The 23,611-nt window shown below is 40.3% G+C and overlaps 2 protein-coding genes across 5 annotated transcripts in view; one reads left to right on the forward strand and one right to left on the reverse strand.

Annotated features, from left to right (window-relative positions):
- LOC107042646 overlaps window positions 1–1,280 on the forward strand; it is a 28,185-nt gene extending 26,905 nt beyond the window's left edge. The window contains exon 4 of the mRNA XM_015263781.2: window positions 613–1,280. Within this exon, the coding sequence (XP_015119267.1) occupies window positions 613–786 (174 nt within the window). The 3' untranslated portion in view covers window positions 787–1,280. The remainder of the gene's footprint in view (window positions 1–612) is intronic.
- The window catches only part of LOC107042645 (RNA-binding protein Musashi homolog 2), a 70,526-nt gene that overhangs the window by 15,245 nt on the left and 31,670 nt on the right, over window positions 1–23,611 (reverse strand). For 2 of the 4 annotated variants that reach the window (XM_015263777.1, XM_015263778.1), the window contains exon 2: window positions 16,075–16,191. In XM_015263777.1, coding sequence (XP_015119263.1) covers window positions 16,075–16,191 — 117 coding nt within the window. Of the gene's footprint in view, window positions 1–6,609; window positions 7,310–16,074; window positions 16,192–23,611 lie in introns of those variants that run through there. The other 2 variants (XM_015263780.1, XM_015263779.1) reach the window with 2 other exon arrangements.

Consider the following 23,611-nt stretch of genomic DNA (forward strand, 5'->3'; position numbering starts at 1 on the left):
CTCGAAGGCTCCCGATGGCCCCCCCCCCCCCCCGTACTCTATTGAGAAGAGCGCTTTTCCAAGCATGTACATGACAATCACTGAATATTTAACTCGAAAAGAATTTATAACGAGGATTTCAAATCATATCCAATGAAAGATATTGGGTTTTAAAAGCACGGTCGAAAGCTTTCAGCCGTGGACATAGCGTGGTATGTGAGGGTAAGGTACATGGAATAAGACGGAAAGAAGAACGAGAAAAAAAAGAGAAATAGCGAAGAGGAGAAAGAGTTGAAGGGGTGGGAGGGTTAAAAACGGATCGATGAAATCCGGCACTTTCGCATAACCGCCATACGTCACCCGCTCTGTTGGCCCTTTTACTATTTTTCTCACGTTTCTCGTTGGTACGAGCCGCAGAATAATCTTTATAAATAATTCATATCAAAAAGCAACTCACTGTGAGTCTACCAAGTTTTCATCATAAATTGTTCAATGAATTATGCGTGTGCCTGGGAATCACAGGGTGTCAAATGGGGAAAAAACAATTCTGTTGGAATTTGTCAAATTTACGCGAGATTTTATTCTGCGGTAATTCCATCTAATGAAAATTTCATTGTTTTTTTTTTCTTACAGCTGATCAAGGACAAGCCTGCACCGGCCATTGCACTGGACAATCGTTATCGTCTTATGCGAAACGAGCCGATGTACGACGCCAACGGACAAGAGACCAACGAGATTGGAACTGATGAACCTGAAGTGACCGAGGAAGAGGTTTACCAAAAATATGGCGCAAGGAGAAATCTGTAGCTTCAGGAGCCAAAAAAAAACATGAAACAAAACCATCAATTTACAAGTACCATTATCAATACGCCAACTAAAGTTGAGTGAAGTATCTTCTTGATTAATTCAAACGGTTTTCACATGCTCCTCGTGGTTTCTGAAAAGTCGACATTGATCTCGAAAACAGAGAACCCCTTGTTTGGTATCGTTGACTGGAGTTCATCTCTGAACGTCTGTAACTCGTGAGCCTTTGAAGCTCATCAGTGCAGAAGATAAGCCAGCGCACTCAAAACAACTCGAGTGTATTTGCAACACGAACGAAATTCCAATAAAACTTACATGATTTTTCAATTTTAATTAGCCCTAGATCTGCGGGCGAACTCGATTTGTCCAACTATTTACAAATATTGAAAGTAGAAAAACTGGATACCGCATTTTAGCCACAAGAAGTATGAGTTCAGCATTTGGTTACATGACCTATTTCCCCAGCGTGTAGTGGAACGAGTTCTAACGTACATAGACAAAATACGTCAGTAGGTTGTTTTGAAAACCCCAAGAGCTGTCGGTGTCGTCGTGAACAGAGCGAGAGTCCCTGCTAGCGACACCTGTTAAGGATGTCTTCTGTAATCGAATACTCTTATCTCCGGCACAAAATTCAAGCCACGGAGCAACGACGACAGCTCATCCTCCGTCTTTTGCAATGATTCTCGATTTCATTGGGTGCACTATTCACCGGGGAATCCAGCTCAAGACGTGAATACAATTTGTCCAAAAATACTGACGATTCCAATTAAAATTAATGATTCACCATTGTTGCATTTTCAATTGAGCCCCAATTTAACATATCCAGGGCGTTCGCATTCTTCTTCGTGTTTAATTCATTTAATGAGAATTTTCGCTGATGATTATTTTCATACATTCAATTCATCAAAGGCTGATGCGCAGCTTATTTGGTCTGCTATCTCTAAATTCTAAATGCAAACGACTTCTCAATGAGTTTGAGTGATCATTGAAGCTATATTTAAATCCCCCAGAGTCACGAGATCTTCGTAAAATTGAACGATTGTATATAGAGTAAAGGGTCAAAAAAGAGTGTACCAGGTATCAAACGTCGTTCTGAATTCAACATTGTTGTATTTCCAATTGAGCATCAATTAACCATCTCCAGGTGATTCGTATCCTTTCTCGTTTTCAATTCATTCGATTAGAACATCCACTGGTAATTACTTTTAGATTATTCAATTAACCAAGGGCTTCTGTGCAGCTTATTTGGTTTACTATCTCTAAATTCTAACTGCAGACGACTTCTCAATGAGTTTGGATGATCATTGAAGCTATTTAAATCCCCCAGAGTCACGACATGCTTGTAAAATCGACAGATTGTGGAGTAAAGAGCCAAAAGGGAGTGTACCAGGTGTCAAACGCGGTTCTGGAAGCGAATCCAGAGGAGCAGCTGCCACTCGAATACCGTGCATAGGCGGTGTGTGTAGTCTGCCTCAACATAGAAGAGGGGAAGGAAGGGGCGCGGAGAGGGGGGGGGGGAAGAGCTTGAGGGTGTAGGAAGGTGGAGAATCAGAAGGAACGATGGAACAAACTACCACCCGACCGGCTGAGAGTAACAAAGACTCGCATTGAACCTTGGACAATGACTAGGAGGAGAGAGAGACTGAAGCAGTGGTGCTCGATAGCGAGCATTTTTAACACTGACAACCACCGACAGTCGCTATATGGCACCGTATAAATGCACCATACACATTACTGACGCATAAAGGACACGATTGTTGTGTGCATTTGTTAAGTAAACTCGACAATGCGCATTCTGATCGTAAAGATTTCACTGAGACTTGTTTTCTTATGAAGAAACTCGGAAAAATATCATTATTAACTAAACTCTAAAAAGTCTTTTCGAGTTTAGAAAGTCGAGGTAAAGAATTAATCTTCGTTTCTTATTCTGTATACACCTCATTTTTCGCCTTTCTACGGCAAATATTATACCACGTATTTACCCATTTCTCGGCTTTTCACGAGGTATTTTCATTTTATTTAACTGACTCTGCAGGAGGAGATAGTTGTTATTTCAGTGGACTATGAGACTTTATGTGCTGAAAAATAGTTGGCATTTCCATTAGTAATATAAAAGTCTTGCAGCTGATATTTTCAGTGCGCATTATCAATGTACTCTGGGGCATACTGTCGGCCAGAAGAATGTTCAATGGAAACAGATCATATGGGGGAGTGGAGTTACCTATTTTGAAATAATTATTCAGTGGAAGCAATCTGTGAGCTGTCTGAACGAGATAGAAGGAACGACTGTGAATAGTGACAACTGACAAAGGAGTAAACCATAAACACGATTTAGTTTGTCTTTCGTTGTTGTTGTTGTCTTGTGATATATGTGAAATCAACGTTGCGAGAATAAGTAGAATATTCGATGGAGAATGTGCACGTGGGGTTTATAGATAGGAGGCATGTCGGTTGGAACGATCGTAATACGCATCGGACGCCCAGTTACCGTTATGTAATGCGAAAGTAGTACTTAACCTGCACAAGTACGTCTCTATAACGTATCTCACGTTGCATATAACCCAAGCGAGATGTGAAAAGAAACTCAGGTAACCATAACTAGGTGCAATAATTCCCACAATCGCGTATAGATCGAGAAAATAAATACGACTAGTCAACAGGTTTAATTCAATTTTCTGTATTTTTTGTTTGTGCGGGGTGTGTTGAATTGCACTCATATTTCTGCCTGACGTTAATTGCAATCTCCGCTGGCAATATTATCGATACTGACCTCCGCTGTTTTTATTCACAATGAAATCATTAATTATGGGGGTGCAATAGCGAATTCTGTTAAGCCCTCACTCATCTTTGAATTCAGGGAGGGACTTGGTATTGTTTATTTCATAGTCATGGAGGATTAGGGATTATACAGGCAATACGCGTTCAGTAACAGCTGTAGTTGCGAGGGTGTATTAAAGCTCTCTCCATTATAGTCCAGATCACTGAGACACAGGAGAATGTCAAACTGATGCTGCCTGGACGGTAGATGCACTGAATCATGTGTCACTTTGATTTCATTATGCGAAGTGCACAGAAAAAAAAAATTATGTCTTTAAGACATTACCTTTTCGTGTGAAATTATTGCACGAATTTTTTCAACTTGTAAAAAGAAATTGCCCCTGAATATTCACTCTGTGTAAAACTTGAGAGGTCCAATTTTCAGGGACATAAAATTCCTCGAAAGATTTGTAAACAGTTATAGAATGAAAAAAGGAGAAGGGAGAAAGGTAGCAAGTATACGCCCGGTACGTGATTCGAGTGAAAGCTTGGAGTGGTGATTACATCGCTATGTTCTCGTCTATTTCTGGAGCATGGTCTATAAGACCAAGGGTTAAGTGTCTTCAGCTATTCAACGAGACTTTACTCACTAAAGCCCGGGGAAAAAATGAAGCCTAAGAAATGCGATGAAACAGGAGAGAAATGAGGAATTCGACTTTGAAGATTATGAGAGGGGGAAAAAATGTGAAGAATATTGGACGCGCAGGGCGAAAGAACTATTTTTCTACGTGCGATGATGAACATCAATTCCGGCTTGTGCCAAAAACGCGTGAAACGATGTGTAAAGCCCTCTCGGGTACTCATACCCCTTAGGAGAGGGCCCAACATTTGCAATCGCTCGCAGCTGTCGTACCTCCCACCTGGCAGCGCATATTTTTGCCTACTAACCACGAAAGAAGAGGCGGAAAAATTGATGCCTCCATCATCCCCATTTACATCCAATCTTCGGACAGAAAGAAATCATCACGGAATTCAAATAAAAAAAATAAAGATATTCATGTAAAAATAATTTTTTTCGTTTCTTAAACGATCTGGAAACCGGATTGACCGAAAGGGAAAGGAGACACGGAGAGTGAAGTCAGGGACACGAATGTAGTGATGAAAGGGGAAGAGAAAAAAAATGGGGAAACAAAATGAGAAGAAATAGAAAGAGTTGAAGGCGAACGAATGCTCGGCCTTGGCTCTCGGCTTTCCAGCACTCAACGTCATCTCTCAACGGCCCCCTGATCTCTCATATTCGTGTTTTAATTTTTTTTTTTTGGCACCTCACGCCCGGAAGCCGAAAGTCGATAGCTGATAGACAAGCTCGTTATACACTTTTTCTCCTCAATTCATTACAGGGAAAATTATTTCTAAATAAATTATTTCTAAATAAAGCGAAACGCTCAATCGATCATCATTTTCCGACGCGTGATCGTGGCTAATTCACCCCATGTATTTGACTTTTACCCCCAGATTTATGAGCATGCGGTGCGATCAAACCCCCAGAAATATAGAGGCCAAAGCCAAAAACTCGAAATGGGCCGAAAAGTGAGAAGGGAGAACAAACGAGATGAATTTTTCTCCTACTGACGTGGGTGGGCACACCACAGGAGAAACGACCTGTGTGTATGCATGAGTGAAACGAATGTAGCAAGATGGGTGGGAGGGGGGAAGTCAAGCCATCGAGTGGAGGGGAAACGTCGGAGAACTGTCACGCAGACCACGTGCATCGACCGAGCGTGACGATCTCTTGTTTTTACAGATGAGAAAGGGGCATAGAAGGAAGTTACCACGGATAAACAAATAGAGGAGAATCGTTTTCCGCAAGATTTCACATTGTTCATTTGATGAAAAAAAACAACAGAGGTTTATAAAAGCGTGGAAATTTTCGCTCCAATCCACCAATTCAACGTGAAATGAAATTTCTAAATCATACCGGATTGCAAAAAAAATGTATCGAGCTACAAACGGAAAATGCCATTGTCGGGGGACAGAAATGCTGCTGTATCAGGGGAACGTATTAGACTTGTGTGAGCTCTCGATGCACAAATTCATGCTATTTTCCATACATATGCCCGGATGTATGTCAGTGAATATTCGTGAGGATCGATAATGGCTTGGAACTGTATCACTCACAGTATTCATAAAATTGGTTCCACAGCAAATACATGACATTCACCTTGGACTGTATAGATTTAATATTTCATCGTCATGCCTTGGCAGGAGAGAGGGGGGGGGGGGGGGGGGAATAAATGTTAAAACAAATCCCCAGGCATGAGCAAATTTGCTTACTGGCATTGTAAGTGTGGCAAAGTGGCGCTGACTCGACGTTTACCACTGAAGAATAAAAAAGAGTACAAAGAAAACAGGAAAATATTACGTTATTTGCGATGGAGATAGCAATGTTCTGGGTATCTACGGTCTTGTGACAATAGTACAATGTACATTTACCGTGAAACAGGGAAAAATTTAACGCAAATTCAATCGACAGACAAACGACATTCTCGCGAATTTCTCAGTCTCGCTGATATATACCGTATAATTGATATGTTTTTCCCCTTTGCGCGACGCAAACGAGTCAAAGACAGAGGGAACAAAAAACGCTCTACGGTTCCTGATGTCGTTTTTTTGTGATTGGCCGAGGAAGTGGGGAGGGGTAAAAGGGGATTCTACTGTCCAAAGAATGGAGCACAAAACGCTCAGTATTTCGCGTTGCCATGGTCACGAGTGAGGAGTTTCAGGGGCACACACAACTAGACGCCACACAGTCTTTCCCGGTAACTCTCAATCCCTCAGAGAGAAAATAATTTCAATAATATTACCGACCAAAGCGTGCAAATACGATGAACTCAGCTAACAATGGAATGAAGAAGGGAAAAAAAAACAACTAAAAGGAGAAAGAGGAGAAGAAAACACAAAAAACATGATATTAAAGCGTGCTCGCGTATTAACAAGTAACTTGAGCAAGCTGATACACACGCATACGCAAATGGTGTGTTGAGTCATAAATAAGTGATTGAAGCTTACCCGACAGCCGGAAAAGTCGTATAGGGAAACATTTTGTTTTTCTTCAATTGATGAAAATAAATACACAATTGTCAAAACACTAAATTCCAACTGTCGTTGTGTATATCACAAAATGTGAGATATTCACTCTGTCACGTTATGCTGACACGGGTTCAAGGTTACTCCGGTTATTTAAATAAAAATAACAAGGATGGTAACTATGGGAAAAAGCAGATAGACGGATTGCCTCAACCGCCAACAGGATAACACTGATTCTCACTCACTCTCTCTCGCTCTATCACACAGGTTTCCCAGAGGAGCAGGAGCCAAAGGCCCGCACAACAGGGAAAGAGCGACACTGTAACCGGCTTCAATATACTAAAAAGCGCGCATGCGATGTTTTTTTATGAGTACGTGTTTCTACTTCTCTCGGGGAAGTTTTTCACGCGACTCCCGGTTGAAACAAAGGATTTATTATTAATGACACGACGCACATTTAACCTATCATGTGAACGAATGTCTCATTAATATGTCCTCTAGTGCACTGGAATTAATCAGACAGTCATTGCTCTCGAGACGTTTCGATTAATACGCTCTTTCTCCGATGCAATTGACAATTGGATCGATGGCTTTTTGTTTGGAAAACAAATTAAAATTTAACGAAAAGAAAGGAACAACGTACACACGGCGTCGGTGCGCGTCTCTGAGCCACGGCGAGCAGTCGGCGTGTTGGCCTGTGCGGCAGCTGTGTCTCAGCCCTCGGACCCACAAGAACAAGAGGGGAATGTAGTCAAGCAATGGAGAAGGGGGCTGGGGGTAGGGTGGGGGGGGGGGCAGGATGGGAAGGGAGATCGAGAGCGCAACGTGCATGAGGGAGATGAACGGAGTGCGCTTGAGGTAGGGGAACGCGGTAGACAGTGAGTCGGACGAGGATGGATAAGGGATAGGTGGGAGAAGAGGCGATTGGAGCGACTCCGTTTCACTACGCGGCTGCCGATTGTACCAATCCGTACCCTTCGGGGATATGCTGCCAGGAGTTTTTGTCCTTACAGCGGTTCTCAATTTTCTCATCTACTTTATTCCTTTTGTTTTGCTGGGGTGTCGGAGGGATGAGTTGATCAATGACACGTGCCATCACAATTTCAATCATACAATGGTCCTTCTTACGTTATTCTTTGAGTGGTGAGAATCAATTTCTCGGGAGATTATGAGTGATGAATCATAGTCATTAGAAAAGACAACGAATTCTCCCGGGATAAGAGCGCTAAATAATAGATGGCAATTGCATTGGCTATTCACATTCTTCCTTGAAGTGATAAATTTCCAAAGTAAATCACAAGAAAGTCTCTATGAATCGTTTAAACATAGAATCGAATGCTCTTTATGGTCATCAGGAATGAGGTAAAATACAACGTTCACATTGTCGCGATGAAATTACCGCCACTCCCAGCAATATAAATACATGTATCTGCACAAAGGCACCTTCGGATTTCACAAGTCACTCGAGTACTCAATAGTATTTAATGTCCTGACTTCCTAGTCTCGTATTTCGAGGAATCAATTGGGTCAACGGGGTTTATATTATATGGATTCCTATCCCCATTCTCCTTTGTTTCCTCAATTGTACAAGTTATGGGAGTGGGGGCAAAAGAGTGTGGGCGAGAGCTGATGTCTGAGGTGCAATAGTTTCTCGTTCACTCGCGAAATGCAATCGCTTTCCAAGCGTCTAGCCCACGTCCCTTTGTGTCGGCACGTTCAACGTCCGGTTTGCGAATGAGTGGTAGCAGTTAGGAAAGGGAAGAAGGGGTGGGGAGGGGGGACTAAAGGCTCTCAGCTGAAACGTAAGGCGAATCGATCTACAAGTAAAGCCGGTTTTCTCACATGCACCGATACAACTAGTTGTTTAACGTGAAAATATTGGTGAAAAAGGTATGAAAAATAAATTGAGAGAAGTAGTTGTACTGGCTGAAGGGTGGAAATGAGGCTAAAAAAAAACTTATTTAGCTGAAGCCTCAGGAGGACGGAGTGTGAGGCCGATAGACACAAAGAGCAGGAAGGACACAGATGAGGCCTTTCTAGGTAATCCGAGCCTCCACTCTTGAAAATAATACAGGAATTCATTCAGTGCTCAAGGCTGTAATACTACCTTCCCCCCCCCCCTGAGAATCTAAAAAAATAATGCTCAATTTATGAAAAATTTTTTGTTGAATAATAAATCGATAATTAGCATTGAGGAAAATTGATTTATTTGTACGTGGCGTGCAGTCTTCCAGGAAGACAAACGATCGGTTGCAAGCGTGCTGGGGTACGGAGTGGGTTCACGTGAAGAGAATAAAAGAGGTGAAACTCGTGGGAGGGGGTGAGAGGGGTATACGAACGCTAGTTACCAACAGACAGTCCCTATCTGCTTCCTATTCGCCCTCTTCTCGCCCACTTTACCCCACCGAGCCTGTCTTCCTGTCTCTACAAAGCCTCCTTCCACCCTCACCATCCATAAACTTCTCTTTCTCTTTCCCCTTTAACGTTCACTTCTACCCTCTTCCCATACTTCTCGAGAGGAACGCAAACCACGAGGAATACTCAGTGCATTAGATTAACATCGTGTTTTGCGACGCTAGAGTCCTCGTCGTAACAACAAAAATACCTCGGTACATGCCTCTCTACCAGATTTATTTTTTTTCCCCCAGTGGCAAGACTCAATTCACTCCTCTCATACGTCACACACCGATGGAAGCGCTTTTGGCATCATATTTCATGGAATTGGAAGTCAAATTTTTTTCACTGTTTGTTTTTCAATTTTTATCTGTAACGTTGGACATCTACCAATTTTTAAATATATATTTTTCCACTATTCAAGGATTCTACATTCAGACATGCACACACGGCAACTGGGGGNGGGGGGGGGGGGGGGGGGTTAAATATCGCGGAAATTGAACCGATAAATTTTTGGCCAACATAAATCGCTGGCTTGGTGGCGTAAACTAAACCCCCCTCGCGTTCTCTCTTTGTCTTGACTAGCACAGAGAAAACGCGAGGGGTGGTGGGCGGTGGGAGAGGGAGAGAGCGAGAGAAAGAGTGAGAGGGGGGGGGGGAGAGAAGACTATTGGTGGACGAAGCCGGCAACACCGGTGGAATAAAGGGAATGAAGGAAAAAAAAAGCATAAAAAGAAATCGAAGCCCTGTGAGAACATTTTTATTTGTAGTACGCGTTGAAAATTCAAAGTAACTCCACTCAGAAAGTGCTTATCTTCTCAGTCAGAGGGTCTATTTCGTTCTTCACGGGTAATGGTCTCTTCCACAGGTAGAAATAAAAAAATTTAAAAAAAACTTGCATTTCAATTTCCCGAGGAAGTTTCAGTAATCGATAGTCTGAGATTTATATAAAGAAAAGAAAAGGAAATCCAGTTAATTCTATACATTGAGGGGGTAAAAAAATATATCGAGGGTGGGCGCGTGGAGGGGAATGAGGAGAAGTAGAAAATACTGGCTCGTGGCAGACATTGTACCAGGCGGTGCACCCTGCGTGACGACGAAATGCGTGCCCAACTGAGATTTCGATCTCGTCAGACGACGTTTACGATTCACCGTTTACCACTTAACGTTCTGGCATAACTATACCAGAACCCCTCACCTCCTCCCACCCCCTACCTTCACTCTTCATCACGCGTGTCATTTAAATCGGGAAAATTCATCTGGACAAGCGGAGGCCGGATCAAGATTCTAGGGAGGGAAAAAGGTAATTTCATTAGTGTAACGAGACGATTGATAAATTTATTTGCAGTATTTTAACACGGAATTTTTTTTCGCCATTTCATATCAGATTTATTTCAATGGAAAATTTTAATTTAAAGTTGCCATGCAACCGCAAAATTATGGCAATAATTTTGGCTCTACTCCTCAGCAAAACGTCAAAGTCTGTATTTCTATGGAATTTTTATGAACTCTAATATTTTTTTCCCATTTAAATCGAATCAATTAATTACTAGTAAACACTCAATGAAACTTCATTCTTTTTTTTTACAATAGTGAACGTGAGAATTTTCTTCCATCATTCGTCGAAAAATATTTTTACAGTACGTTCCGCGAGCGTTTTCGTTTCATTATCTCGTACTGAAACATCTTGCACAAATGTAATTATTTTAAGCACGCAAAGAGAGATAAAAAAAGGGACAAAGTTGATGAGGAAGCAGAAATTAAACGTCGAGGGTTATTCTGCTGGAAACTATTATATCTAGATTATTCACCTCTTCATAATTTGGAAAAATTTCAGTTCTTTCATTTTTTCGTAATTCTCAAAGGAAAAGGCGGATGTAATCGGCTCGATAGGTCGACCATAAGTTGTTCAAACGAGTCGCCTGGGTGGGACGTTATCGTCCTGGTTCTATCGGAAGCTTTATCCGTGACCTTTCTCTATATAACAGCTTCTTTTCCGCCATTCATCGAACAAGATATTTCCCAGAGATTGAAAACTACTTTTCGGTAATTAAAAATTCATCGTTCACCCGTAATTCTGGTTTGGAGGATAATTTTCAAGGGTGGGGCGGAATCGATATTACGTATCCGATATGGAAGCCAGATGCTTCCTGAGAAGCCCATCAATGCAGGCGATTGGTCGCTTGTAACAGAACTAGTGACAATAATATGCTTTCTTTTCATCGCAAACTATGTCTTTGCAACTTTTACATAATACCGTATTGTTGTGTTTTCTTCTAATGTACATTGTTATAAATTTTTGGCTGAAATTTCCGATACACTTCTCTTATCAGTTTACAATTTGATGAAACAATTGATGGAAACTGTAAATTTTAATTCAAATATTCCAAGAAAATAAGTGGAAATCCGAAAAATTTTGCAGAAAATATTTTTGAATTTTGAATGGAATCAAAATTAAGCGTAATTTGATCCTAAATATTCCTGTTTCGATTGAAAATTTGAGTCAAACTCCATATCAACCCTTTCACATGCGGACAGTCACACATTTCGATGGTAAATTGGTTAATCCGTATAATTGTCACGCAGCCACCATTTGAATTTCAAAGAAATTTTTGCAGTGCAGCTCAGTACATGCCAAAATGATAGAAAACTGTATCGATCAGATACCACGCTCCCTGACATAGTACATACACGAAGGAATGTCAAAATTGTCCGTAGCAACGATCTGGAAGACAACGTATAGGATTTGAGGCTGAGGTTTGGCATGGCAAAACCGCGAGCCGGATGTTTCCTATCCAACAGGGAGTATAGATTCGAAGCAAGCAGCAGTTTGGTAGTTAGAGGGACCGAGCGAAGAGAGCGAGAGAGAGTGAGCGAGGGGGGGGGGCGGAAGGAACGAGAGGCTATTATGACTTGACTCTGGCCCCTAGCTGTGGGTATCTTTGTCTTTGTACATGGTAACGGCCAATGTGCTTTCGTGTCACCATTTCAAGCATTTGTGCCTGTAAATGTAGCCTATACACGTCTATACATATGTGTTTGCACGGATGGAGGGAGGTAGAAAAGCAATTGGATAGGCACTTAGGGGAGGCGTTTGAAACAGGTGACTGTGTATACACAGGTATAGGAGATTCGGCAGGTATCGCGATATCTCGGTGGGGTGAATCGTTATGAGCCATCTAGCTCGTATTTTTCGACAATCTGATACTTGCCCCAGTCCTATTTTAACAAAATTTCCGTGCCACAGTTATTCGATAGAAAAATTTCGATAACGAATGTGCCAATGAATATAGAAAGTGGATAAAACTGGTATTCCGTTGTGCATGGCTGCATCGATTCTACGAAGAGGTGTTAATCTCGGAGTGGAGGGCAAAACCAGAGTGAAAATAATAAGAAATAGGAGATTGGAGAAGTGGGAGCTCAAGTGATCTGAATCAAAGGTGACTCGTGCGTGTCGAGTTGAGCTGTACGGTTGAATGTCGGCGATAACGAAAGCCTTCTTGCGGTATATATAGAAGAGTTGTGTCTGGTTTTGTTCGGGAGACAGCTCAGAGAGACTTGGATAGAAAGCTGCTGCCGTGGGAGAGAAAAAAAAAATCCAAGGCGATAGATAAAATTATTATTTACTGTCTTTCACTCCTTGATGTTTTTAGAATAAACATCACAAGAAATTGCCTTCATTTGCATTTTTTTTTGGCATTCTCTCCATAGAGGTCACGGGGAAGCTAGCTACGTGCAATCCGTGCTATTTGTGATTTCTCGTTGAGATTTGGAAAAAACATACAAGTTGAAAGACTGCGGTAACACAAACAAGCGCGGAAGGTCGTGGAGACAAGATAAAGGACCGCCACTGGGGTAAAAGCAAGTCAGAAGACGTCACTACTTTACCAACAGTGGGCTCTCGAATTCGGCACTCCTGAGACAGCGTGGCTGGGATTCTGAGGTTTTGCCACAAACTCGTTTATATTCGAGGGCAGTATAGGGTGGAAAGCCATCCAACCTCCTGTGGATCCTCTTACAAAGCGAGGGATCGTTTATTCAAGTTGGTGTGGGTGAGACAAACACCAACGACGACGATCTTGCGCTCACTTTTTCCCTTCACAAGCATTTCCATCATGAAGTTGGATTGCAAATGACTTTATGATATAGCTTTATCCTCTGCATATTGCAAAAAAATCAAATGCTCTTTATTAAATGGCTCTACCTAAATTCAGTTCAAAAAGAATAAATGAAAAAGTTGGGGAGGAAAAAAAATGTACAGTTCTCTCGTAATCCCTCAAAAGAGATTTCCTTAATGGCTTGGGGCACAGTTAGAATAATACATAAACTGTAATAGCGTTATGACATGCCTTGTAGAAGGAGGTTCAGTGGGATTTTTGAAATTTTCGAATGTTCCAAACATAATCTTGGGAATTAACGTGTGCGGACAATACATGGGCGTTCGATTAGACTGTACGTATTCGAATAAATAAGTGGCCTGTACCATGAGCAAAGTAATTGGTAATTACATTGGGAATACCCGTTGTGGTGCCTTTGAAGCAGAAATAATTATGCGCGTAATCACGAGCCAATTGAATTAATGAAATTCTCATTGAAATGATCGACTAGGAACAAATGACTTGATTTACCACTGTGGCTGGAGAAATTCACTTTATTCACTCATTGTTGATAATCTGAAGTATTCACTAAAATTTCAAGTAATTGTATCGGTGAAAATTCACCGATATTCTATGAATTTTCAATTAATCGAAAAGTCAAAGTAATTTTGTACTAAATACTATCGAAAATTAATTGAAAATGACGCCTGAACTTCTAGATTCATAAATAATTGAAACCGAAGAATATAAAAAAGTAACCGTAAAGTTAAAATGGACTTCAAGGTTCGCTGACAATTGCGAGAATTAAGAGAGCAATAAAACGATTTTAGGGCATTGAAATAAATTGTGAAAACGAATGAAAGCGACGAAATCACGGAAGTCGCCATCGTTTCTCTTATCTATTGTGTAATGTAAGAAATTAATGTATTGTTTAATGGAATGAGGGGCCTCAAAGGCTCTCTCATTGATCGAATAACGTGAAATCGGTCATTCAGGGATGCGTTAACAAACGTACAGTGCGAGGGTATCAACTTAATTTCGTCAGAGAGCGTCGTCTCGGAAGTAGATAGTACACAGTGTACATGGGTTGGAGGACTCAAAGGGGTAGTCTCTGATATCAGGCGGTCTTGGGGCCTGGCTCGCCGTCAATTTATTATACACCGGGCATCGGCTAATTGCGGCCACCACCCACGCTTTGCCCGCTCGAATATACCTATTCCACAGGGCGTCCCTGGCCTTTCTCTCTCACACTGATGTCGTACCACTACATGCGTACACTTTCACTCAAATTAGCTGTCTTATCCCAGTGCCAATGCCGGTGCCAAGTTCATACGATTAATTTTCTCATTATGAGTGGTCGATAATATTAAATTGAATTAAAGCATATTTCGAACAAATCATCAACGTACACTGCTAGAGGAAAATTGAAATTTGATAAATAGTTCACTAATAATTCTGATGACACATTGAATTAGATTTGGGGGAAAAAAATTCCAAAATTTCAAATTTCACTTAAACAACTGAAATTTCTTCATTTTCAAATTCGTTCTTTCCACAAAAGAACTCTAGAATTAATCAGAGGGCGCGGAGGTTAGACTTGAGACAAAAGTGTGAGGATGAATAGCCACGGTTAGACACATTTCAAAGGGGTGAGATTCGTGAGAGTGAAAAATGAGAGAAAAAGTGCAGAATGAAGAGCTTTAATCAAAAACTGGAGCACATTTTTCATATACCAGCGATGAGAGACTAGAGAACAAATAATATTGAATGTGCAATAAAAATCGTGGCATATTGTTCACGAGCTCATTGTTCTCATCTTTATTAGTCTTTAATTTTGTAATTTGTTCAATTCAGTGAACTGGAAGTTGAAGGCCATAGCTGGCAGCAAAAATCGGTAGAATTGGAAAAAATAATACAATCTTGAAAAAAAAATGCTGAACAAAAAAAAAGACAAATGGGAATTGTCTGTATAAAAGAACTCGATATATAGAATTCCAACGGAGAAGGTATGCTTTGAAGCTTATCTTCAGCTGTACACACGACCAAGTGGAAAAGCTCTGGAGTGCAATAGGAGGAATTCCACATTTTGTATCGTTGTGATAATAACCCTGAATACATATAATATTTTCTTTTTCTGCGCATGCATTCCTATTATGGTACTCGCTTCACCAAGATTATGATTTTTAATTTTTTCCCCTCGAAAAGCTCTGCCTCTTCTCGTTCATAAATCCCCCCTTTATCACTTTATTCCTCTTTGCAGGAAAAAAAAAACTTGTAAGAATTTAATGATTCCACGGGGATAGTTTTCACCGCGAATGGGGATACGCATTTGCTCTGGTTTCCCAGTGAAAGCTCTCGCCACACGAAAAATGATAACGCAGAGTGCGCCGGCGCCTGGGCTCATATACACTCGAGGTTTATCCAAAACGTCGATTAAAACTCGACTATCCGTAAGTTCATTCCCTCCTCCCTCAGGTAGTGTATGTGGCAGGCGGAGTGGATACACATAAATATCCATCAACTTTTTATGAAATTATATCATCCATTCGTTTAAATATCTCCTTCAGGTCTTGACAAGTGCCATACACTCGGAATAATTCTCTCTTCTCGTACGTTTTGTCTCCCGTGTGTCGTTAAAATCAATGAATTCATGCTTCCTACTATCAATAATGGAGACAGACAACGGAAATAACATTTTATCGATTCGTACAAACAGAAATATGAAAATAAGTATGGCTGGAGAATTAAGGCACGCACGCTATTATCTACTGACTCTTTAATAATTATAATACGTGTTTTGGGGAATAATAATACACACACGGAAATTGTCCCACAGAGCTATGTATGGGCCACGAAATGGTGAAAAAAATGACTGATTTTATCTATACATTGTGGGGGGAGAAAAGTATTTACAGTGGAAGGAAGATAAAAAGAGGAAAAAAAAGGGACAACTCACCAGTTCTCTATTACGCCGACGTTGGTAAAGTTGGGCGGAAAGCCCGCGGCCGCCATTGGTGGTCGCGGAGCAATTTTGTTCGCTGCTTCACTTCCGGTTTTCGCCAGGATTCCCACACTGAAACACGTGTAATCGCCAATTTCATTATCGTTAACATTCAAATTTAAATGAAACTGGGGATATTCCATTTTCGATTTTATGTTAATGTTCTCTTCTCTTTTGGTTTAAAAAGAGAGAAAAAAAAGGGACATGTCATTGATTTTCAGGAATCTATACCCAATTATTAGATATTCGCAATTGGAAAAATCAACGAGTGCGCAATTTAGAATTTTTACTTTACTTAAAACCAATTTGCAATTAATTTTTTTTCGTTTACTTAAAAATATAACATGCAATATTATATATTTAGTTAATATATAATATTAAATATATATGAAACGTATATAAACTTATATTTTATATAAATCTTATATATTTTCGAAGAATATATTAAATTGGCCTATATTGTATATATTTTTTATATATTTTTCCATGGGGGTGTCACTGATTTTCAAGAACCCATTTCTGATTTTTGGGAATTTATTCTTGTCATTCCAGTCAGCACCCAGTATCATGAATAACTGGTGATAGATTTCTAGAAGCCAGTGACATGTTCCTGAAAATTGCAACTTTTTTTTCTCCGTGCTTGCATAAAAGACAACTGAAATATAGGCCGTGCATGTATTTTAGGGTGATATTAGGGCGAGTATATTTGCCTGGAGAATTATCGGATTGGCTTCAATTTATACCGAAGTTTCACAACATTGTGTAGTCAGCCAAGCCTGGGAGAACTCCTGGCGTTTATCTATAACGTTCGGGTTCCACTGTTATGCAACAAAGGGGAAGCGAAATTTCGACGCTCTCGGTGCACTCGTTCATGTGCAACTGCTGGTATATGATTCAAGGGGACGGTACATAGCCACAATGGAGATAAAGAGCGAGGAAACTAGATGAAGATATAACCATCAAGATTTTCCCAACACGAGGAGAAAAAAAAATCAATAAAGTTATTTGACATTTTTAAAATTTGAAAAATGAACGATCGTCTCATTTTGACAATTATGTCGTTGTTACGTTACTCGAAAGTCATAATTGATATTTGAGAAGCCACTGAAATTCCCTTATATCAGTTTATCGCGATACCAAACAATGAGAATAAACAGATAACAACGGTGTGTTCATCAGAGTGGGATGTCGAAGGAAGTATAGATAAACGGGATGAAAATCCATTGTTGTTGTACATCCATTGTCCCAACACTTCTAAAAGTAAATTCCCATCTGACCTAATTTATTATGCATTCCTTTGAATAGAAGTTCATACCTCAATTAGCCGGTAAATTTATTTCAATAGATTTCGCACATCGTTATTTTTATCACAAAGAAAGTCCCTCGAACACTAATTACAAAAATAAAACCAAGCAGAATCCATCCCCGTATACCTCTTGAAATTCATGCATTCCGATTTTTTTTCTCTTCATTTCCGCCCATTGAAGAATAAACTAAAATCAGAACGAGAGCTTATTTTCATATATATTTTTTTTTAATTCTCCAGCCGCTGGGTGAAAACATTGCGAGTCCATTATATGGTGGACTCGCAACGAAAAGAGGGAGAGGGCGAAATAAAAGGGCACAGTGGCGGGAACAGAGCCTCACAAGTCCGGGGCGTTAATTAGCAGCGACTGGAAGCACGGTGAAATCGATCGGTCTCTTCGAAAAGCCGGGTTTCTATGACGTTTCATTCCCCAATCCCCCCACCTCTCGCTTCCATCATTCGTCTCGTTGCTGTTATCATGGAATCAGTGGGAATAGGAGGTGAATGCAACCTCTCGTTGTTACAAGCCATCGACATGCCGGGAATGAGTATGGCGATAAGCTCGTCAAAAATTTTCAAATATTTGACGGTTTCTCCTGCCTCTCAAGCCTCGGCATGTTGCGGAATATCGCACGGAGAGAAATATTCAATAAAAATTACGTGTCTTTTCCGTAATTCCGGAGCGAAATGTGGTTGTAGGAAATTTTACGGAACTGTCACGGATTTTTTCTAGAGTATTAAGTAATTTTTACATGGAGAGAAATTTTCTAGAAAAATTCTAGTCTTGTTAAATTTTCACAGAAATACGAGAAAAAATTCACGTTTTCAACAATAAAATTTCTAATGCCGGCACTGGAATTTTTTCCTGGCCGTCACTTTGCGCCTCTTTTCCCGTGCTAGCACTAGAATTTTTCTAAAAAATTTCTCTCCGTGTATTCGAATGTCCTGTGAAATATTACAATACCGTCACCTCAATTTTCTGAGTCGATTTCGTAATCGGAATTGAGTTTCGTAATTTTTACTGAACATGCCTCCCCGTGCGGCTCTGCTCAACTTGGCGAATCTCTAATCACGATGGATCCTATTTTGTTTTCCAATATGATCCATTTACACTTTTTAGTGATTCTTCCATCGAATTTGGGAATTTTCAATGACGAAATTTCTTGAAATTTCGGTGGAAATGATGCGATAAAAATGACCAAAAATTGTAGACAGAAGGAATAATGAATCCACCCCACATTCGAGTTATTCCACCCCCTCTATAGAATACACTAAACAAGGGTTGATTCACACTCATAGTTTTTTGTGCGCAACGTGATGTGATTCACCGGGAGAATATGGCGAATATAATATTCAACTGTACGACTTGTATGCAATTTAAAATGGAAGATGTGAATCTGAATGAGCTCGAGGGAACCGGAGGAGTAAACTTTGTAAAGCATCAAGCGCCGTACCGTCTGGTGTCGTCGTTTCCGTATTGACGTCCATACGACGCCCACGCCAGCTATACAACCCCGCTATATACACACCTATGTATACACGCTCATCTCTCGTGTGCCTGCGTAAATAACGCGTTCGGCGGTCCACACGTTTTCCGCATATATGTATACTTGACCACCAATCGACCGTAATCGAAAACTATTTTTCTTGGCCCACACATTCTCTGAATATGCATTGTTGTCTTCAAAATTGTTGAGAAAAATCCCCCCCCCCCCGTACGCTTTAAATTGCATATAGTTCCGCTGAAATTTTAGCATCGAAAATTCACTATTCACTATTTAATTGAAAAATCAATGAAAAATGTGATTTTTATTTCAATTCAGTAGCGATGTGGTAAAAGGAGATAAGTCAATTTTGACTATTGACCAGTTTTCAATCAATAGCTCGGAATCTAAGGGAGATAGCAAAGTTTTTGTTATAACCTTTTTTGTAGAGCCGATTGAGGGCTACAGGAAATGTAATTACGAAAATTTCGGTATCTCCCTTAGATTCGGAAATATTCCCCAAAAACTCAACTGGGAGTTGACTTATCTCCGTTTATCACTTCACTACTGAATTATTTCATGAAAATTGAAAGAAATAAAATAATTGAAAAATCCAGTGTAGTGTATATAAAGACATGAGGAACTCTTTCATTAAATCTTCAGTGAAATTTGAAATAAAAAGATCTTCATAATTTTCTGCCTGTCAAATTAAATTGAATATCGCTCTCCTGAAAATTACAACTGAACTACCCATGACATTTCAAATTGAGCTGAATCACACATTCTGTGAATATGCATCGTTGTTTTCGAACTAGTTGAGAGTTGTACGAGATACATTGAAACTGGTTGTAGTTGGGCCAACGAATCGATGGCCCCGAGACTGTTTGAAACGTTTCCAAGACAAGCCAAAAGTCCTCTTGGAAGGTTACCAAACTTGCTGGGCCAAGGGAGAAAGAGGTAAAGTTGACAAGGGCGACTCGAAAGGGACGAAGGGTTATGGCGGAGGGGAGGGGAAAAAGTGGTGGAAAGACACCACTGCCAGTTCCATTCGGTAATGACTGCGACGAGAAGGAATCTACTGCGGAAAATTTGCATCGGCAACGCCCCCACCACCCTTCCAGCTAGGCCCATTATGAAGATAGTCATATTTTTTGAGAGTATCATCATGGAGTGAGAAACTCTAATTTACGTACCAAATCTCTTTCTCAATTTCTTTTTCTATTTACTGAAGTTTTTTCAGTCTTCCAAGTACTTCGGATGGCTGCACCAGGGGGAGGAAGAAAAATGAGGGACGGATAAATATATATGGCGAGGATCGATGAATTTATTCGCGGTCCATTTGGCAACCAACTCGTAGCGCCGACGTAATTCATGCGATACATTGCATCAAGAGCGAAAAAGATAGTTGAGGGATCTAGGTGAGGCTAGCTCAAAGTACGTAAAAATAACGTTTAAATAAAATATTGAAGAAAATGGTTGTTGCGGGCCTTCAAATTGCGTAAAAATATAGTCTACACGAAAATTTTTGGCTGACATTTTGAGGATTTTCGTCATTAAAAATTAACACGGTGAAGAATTTTCGTCCACATGCTGCTGAAAAATTTGGACACTCAGTGGATTTCCAGTGACATTTGACATTTCATGACAGAGTATTACGTCCCACTGTATTATTTATCATATTATCTGAACTATTCATGATACACGTAGAAAAATGTTCAGTAAAAATTACGGAACTCACAATTCGCTCACCGATTACGGAATCGACTCAGAAAATTTAAGTGACAGCATCGTAATTCTTCACAGGAATTTCAGATAAAAATTACGGAACTCTCTGGAAAAATTCCGTGACAGTTCCGTAAAATTTCCTACAACCACATTTCGCTCCGGAATTACAGAAAAGATACTTAATTTTTATTGAATATTTCTCTCCGTGTAAAGTTTCAGTTACAGAATTTCCCTTGAACCTCGTTAGAGCCGCTCTGACAAACCCTGGGCAACTGCAAAATGTTATTAAAGGGAGGGGGAGAAAAGAAGAGATACAGAAACGCAAGCGAAACTATTTGAACCACGGGAGGTTTTGCAAACCTCATTCCTCCCATCGTGAAATTTCCAAATGAATTTTCAACTCTCCGCTGGCGGTTGGAAAATGGCAACACAGTAATTTCCATTCAATAACACGTGCGTGGAGTGTAACCCTTGGGACAATAGAATATTGATGTGATTTTTTTCATTCACCAATGAAATTATATTCAACTAGTTTTATCTACTCTCCTGGAATAAATATGATTGGATCGTGTGACAGATACCGCACGTACTTAGTCCCTCGATGTTTGGTCAACTATCTCGACTTTAATGGTTCAATTTATTTTATGGAGCAATAATGCAAACACATTCTCGAGTATGTTTCGTGATAAATGTATTAGACCATCAAGCTTCTCCCTGAGGATGATGACGACGCGGACAGAGAATTAACCCTGACGTCTTGTCGTTGAGCGTTAACTTGGATAAGTGGCCGAGAAGAAGCTCCGCAACGGGGAGAATGAACGTTAAACGTAAGAGGTTCATAGCGACAAAGATAAATTTTAGAAGAGGCGAGAAGACTAAGAGTGTCACTTAAGAAACTCGTAATGTATTCATAAAAATTTTCATAAAACGGATGAGAAAATTCCTCGATCGCGGTGAGAATCTCGGAGATGTTTCAAAGTTTTTTATCGCATTGATTTCATGGGGATGATTCTTTGCAGACAGCGCGCAATAACTCTTTGATGTCAACGTATTTTTGAATTTTCTTTTGTTCACTTTTATAGGAAAGTTATTGAAATATGGAAAAACGACTGTCTGGGTGCAGATACACCTACGTTGGCGTTCAATGGTGGTGGTTCAATGACTTGTTCCATCCCACGTTAAAAAAAACAAACAGAGAAAGTAGCGGGCTATTCAGCAAGCTGGTCATGGAGACTGGCTTCCAATGCAGCAATGGGTTCGATAATCGACCCACGATCATTTATTTCTTCTGGTCAGTCCCTTCCCCTCAAGTTTTCCCACAATCTCTCTCTCTCTCACACAATTTCCTCCCTGTGTTGCTCCTCCAATCTCAACAAAATCAATGCTGGAGTCAAGTGAGCGTAGCCAACTACCTGCGTTTCCAATTTGCAAATGTCTGTTTGGGTCGACCCACTACTGTTGACAGGTTGAAAACGAATTTTACCGAATGCGGTCGGAATTTATCTCTTTGGTGGTCACTTCAATCGAAAGTTACATGTATCTTCTTCAATAATGTCAAAACTTTTTGGTTGAAATTTCTGGTACACTTCTGGGAAATGTAAGTTGAGGAACCATCGTCCATCTACTTTATAAAAAAATTGAGAATGCCATTGGATTTTCAATAAAATTTGCTCTCTTGACAAATACAACTAAACTATCCGACAAATTTCAATTTTTTTTTACCAGTCAATCTTGGACCGGTGATAAATATAATGTGGTTCAAATTTATTAAATATACCCGTGTATTAAGAGATGGATAGCGCCTCGAACGATTAAGTTGGAGAGGTTAATGGATTTTCCCATCAAGTGCCTTTTCCTATCGGGTTTGTTCGTGTAAATTGGGTTAACGGGCGGCGAATTTCTCCCCTGGAGGGAAACCCAGCCTGCACGTTATGCAGACAGAAGAGAGGTGAAAAAAATTTGAGGTAGTAGAAAGGGGGAGTGCCTACGAGTGCAAGTAAATTTAATCAGAAGACCAATTTAATTAAAGAAAAGAAAATTTTCATTCAAGATTGGTTAAAATAAGACTTGGGTGAGAGAATAAAAAAAGGAGAGGATGAAGTGCGGTAAACCGAGCTCTATTGTACATGAAACGTTCTCGAGACGAAAAAGAGTGAGTCTCATCTCTTACATGGCCCTTGAGAACTTCCCATTCGTCGCTCTGACTCCTCTCCTACATAACACGTGTGTAGACCCTCTTGTCCCGTTTCCTCGAGTGTTTCGATATTTACCGGCAGCGACGTATTTTTCACTATCATCAAACAATGCCATACACTCTGCCGGCATTGTTCATTTGAAAAAAAAAAAAAATCATAAATGTGTACTCGCAACCTTTCCGCTTTACTGCGTCCCTTCTTTTGGCGGATTTTTTTCCTTCCATTCTCGTCGACCTCAACCCTCGCATCCACTGCATTTGCATTTTTTTTTTTAATGCAATGAATGTTTCTTTTTTTCACTCCTCACGTGAAAAGTCGCGACATGCACTCGTCAATTCTCAACACTTGCACTGCAAGGGAGAGTTCAATGACGCTCGGAATACACCAGCGGTTTGGATAATGCAAGTGCATGCAATTCACTCAGCACAACCACTGTCGCGTTGTGTTTTGTAATGCATATGAGTGATGATGAATCAAGGAGGACATGTTCGGAGAAAGTATCAATGGTGATGAGGTAATTTCATATTATCCACTCATCGCATTTGATGACAGACAGGATCAATAAACTCATTTAGTGTATTTGTGCATGTGTATCCTCTTTCAAGTCCTTTATCTCTCCATTTTTTTCTCAACTCCAAACTGGAATGATTTTTTTTTCTGTTTTGAATGAACAGAAACAAATATCACAAGAGAGAACTTGCATTTGGGGTGAGAGGGTGGCGTTTTAGCGGTATGCACTATCTTTACATCCTACGATAATGTACAAACGGAACGAAAAAAAA

The sequence above is a fragment of the Diachasma alloeum genome, unplaced genomic scaffold, assembly GCF_001412515.2.
Source record: "Diachasma alloeum isolate Michigan unplaced genomic scaffold, Dall2.0 Dall_scaffold_00494, whole genome shotgun sequence".
NCBI lineage: Eukaryota > Metazoa > Arthropoda > Insecta > Hymenoptera > Braconidae > Diachasma > Diachasma alloeum.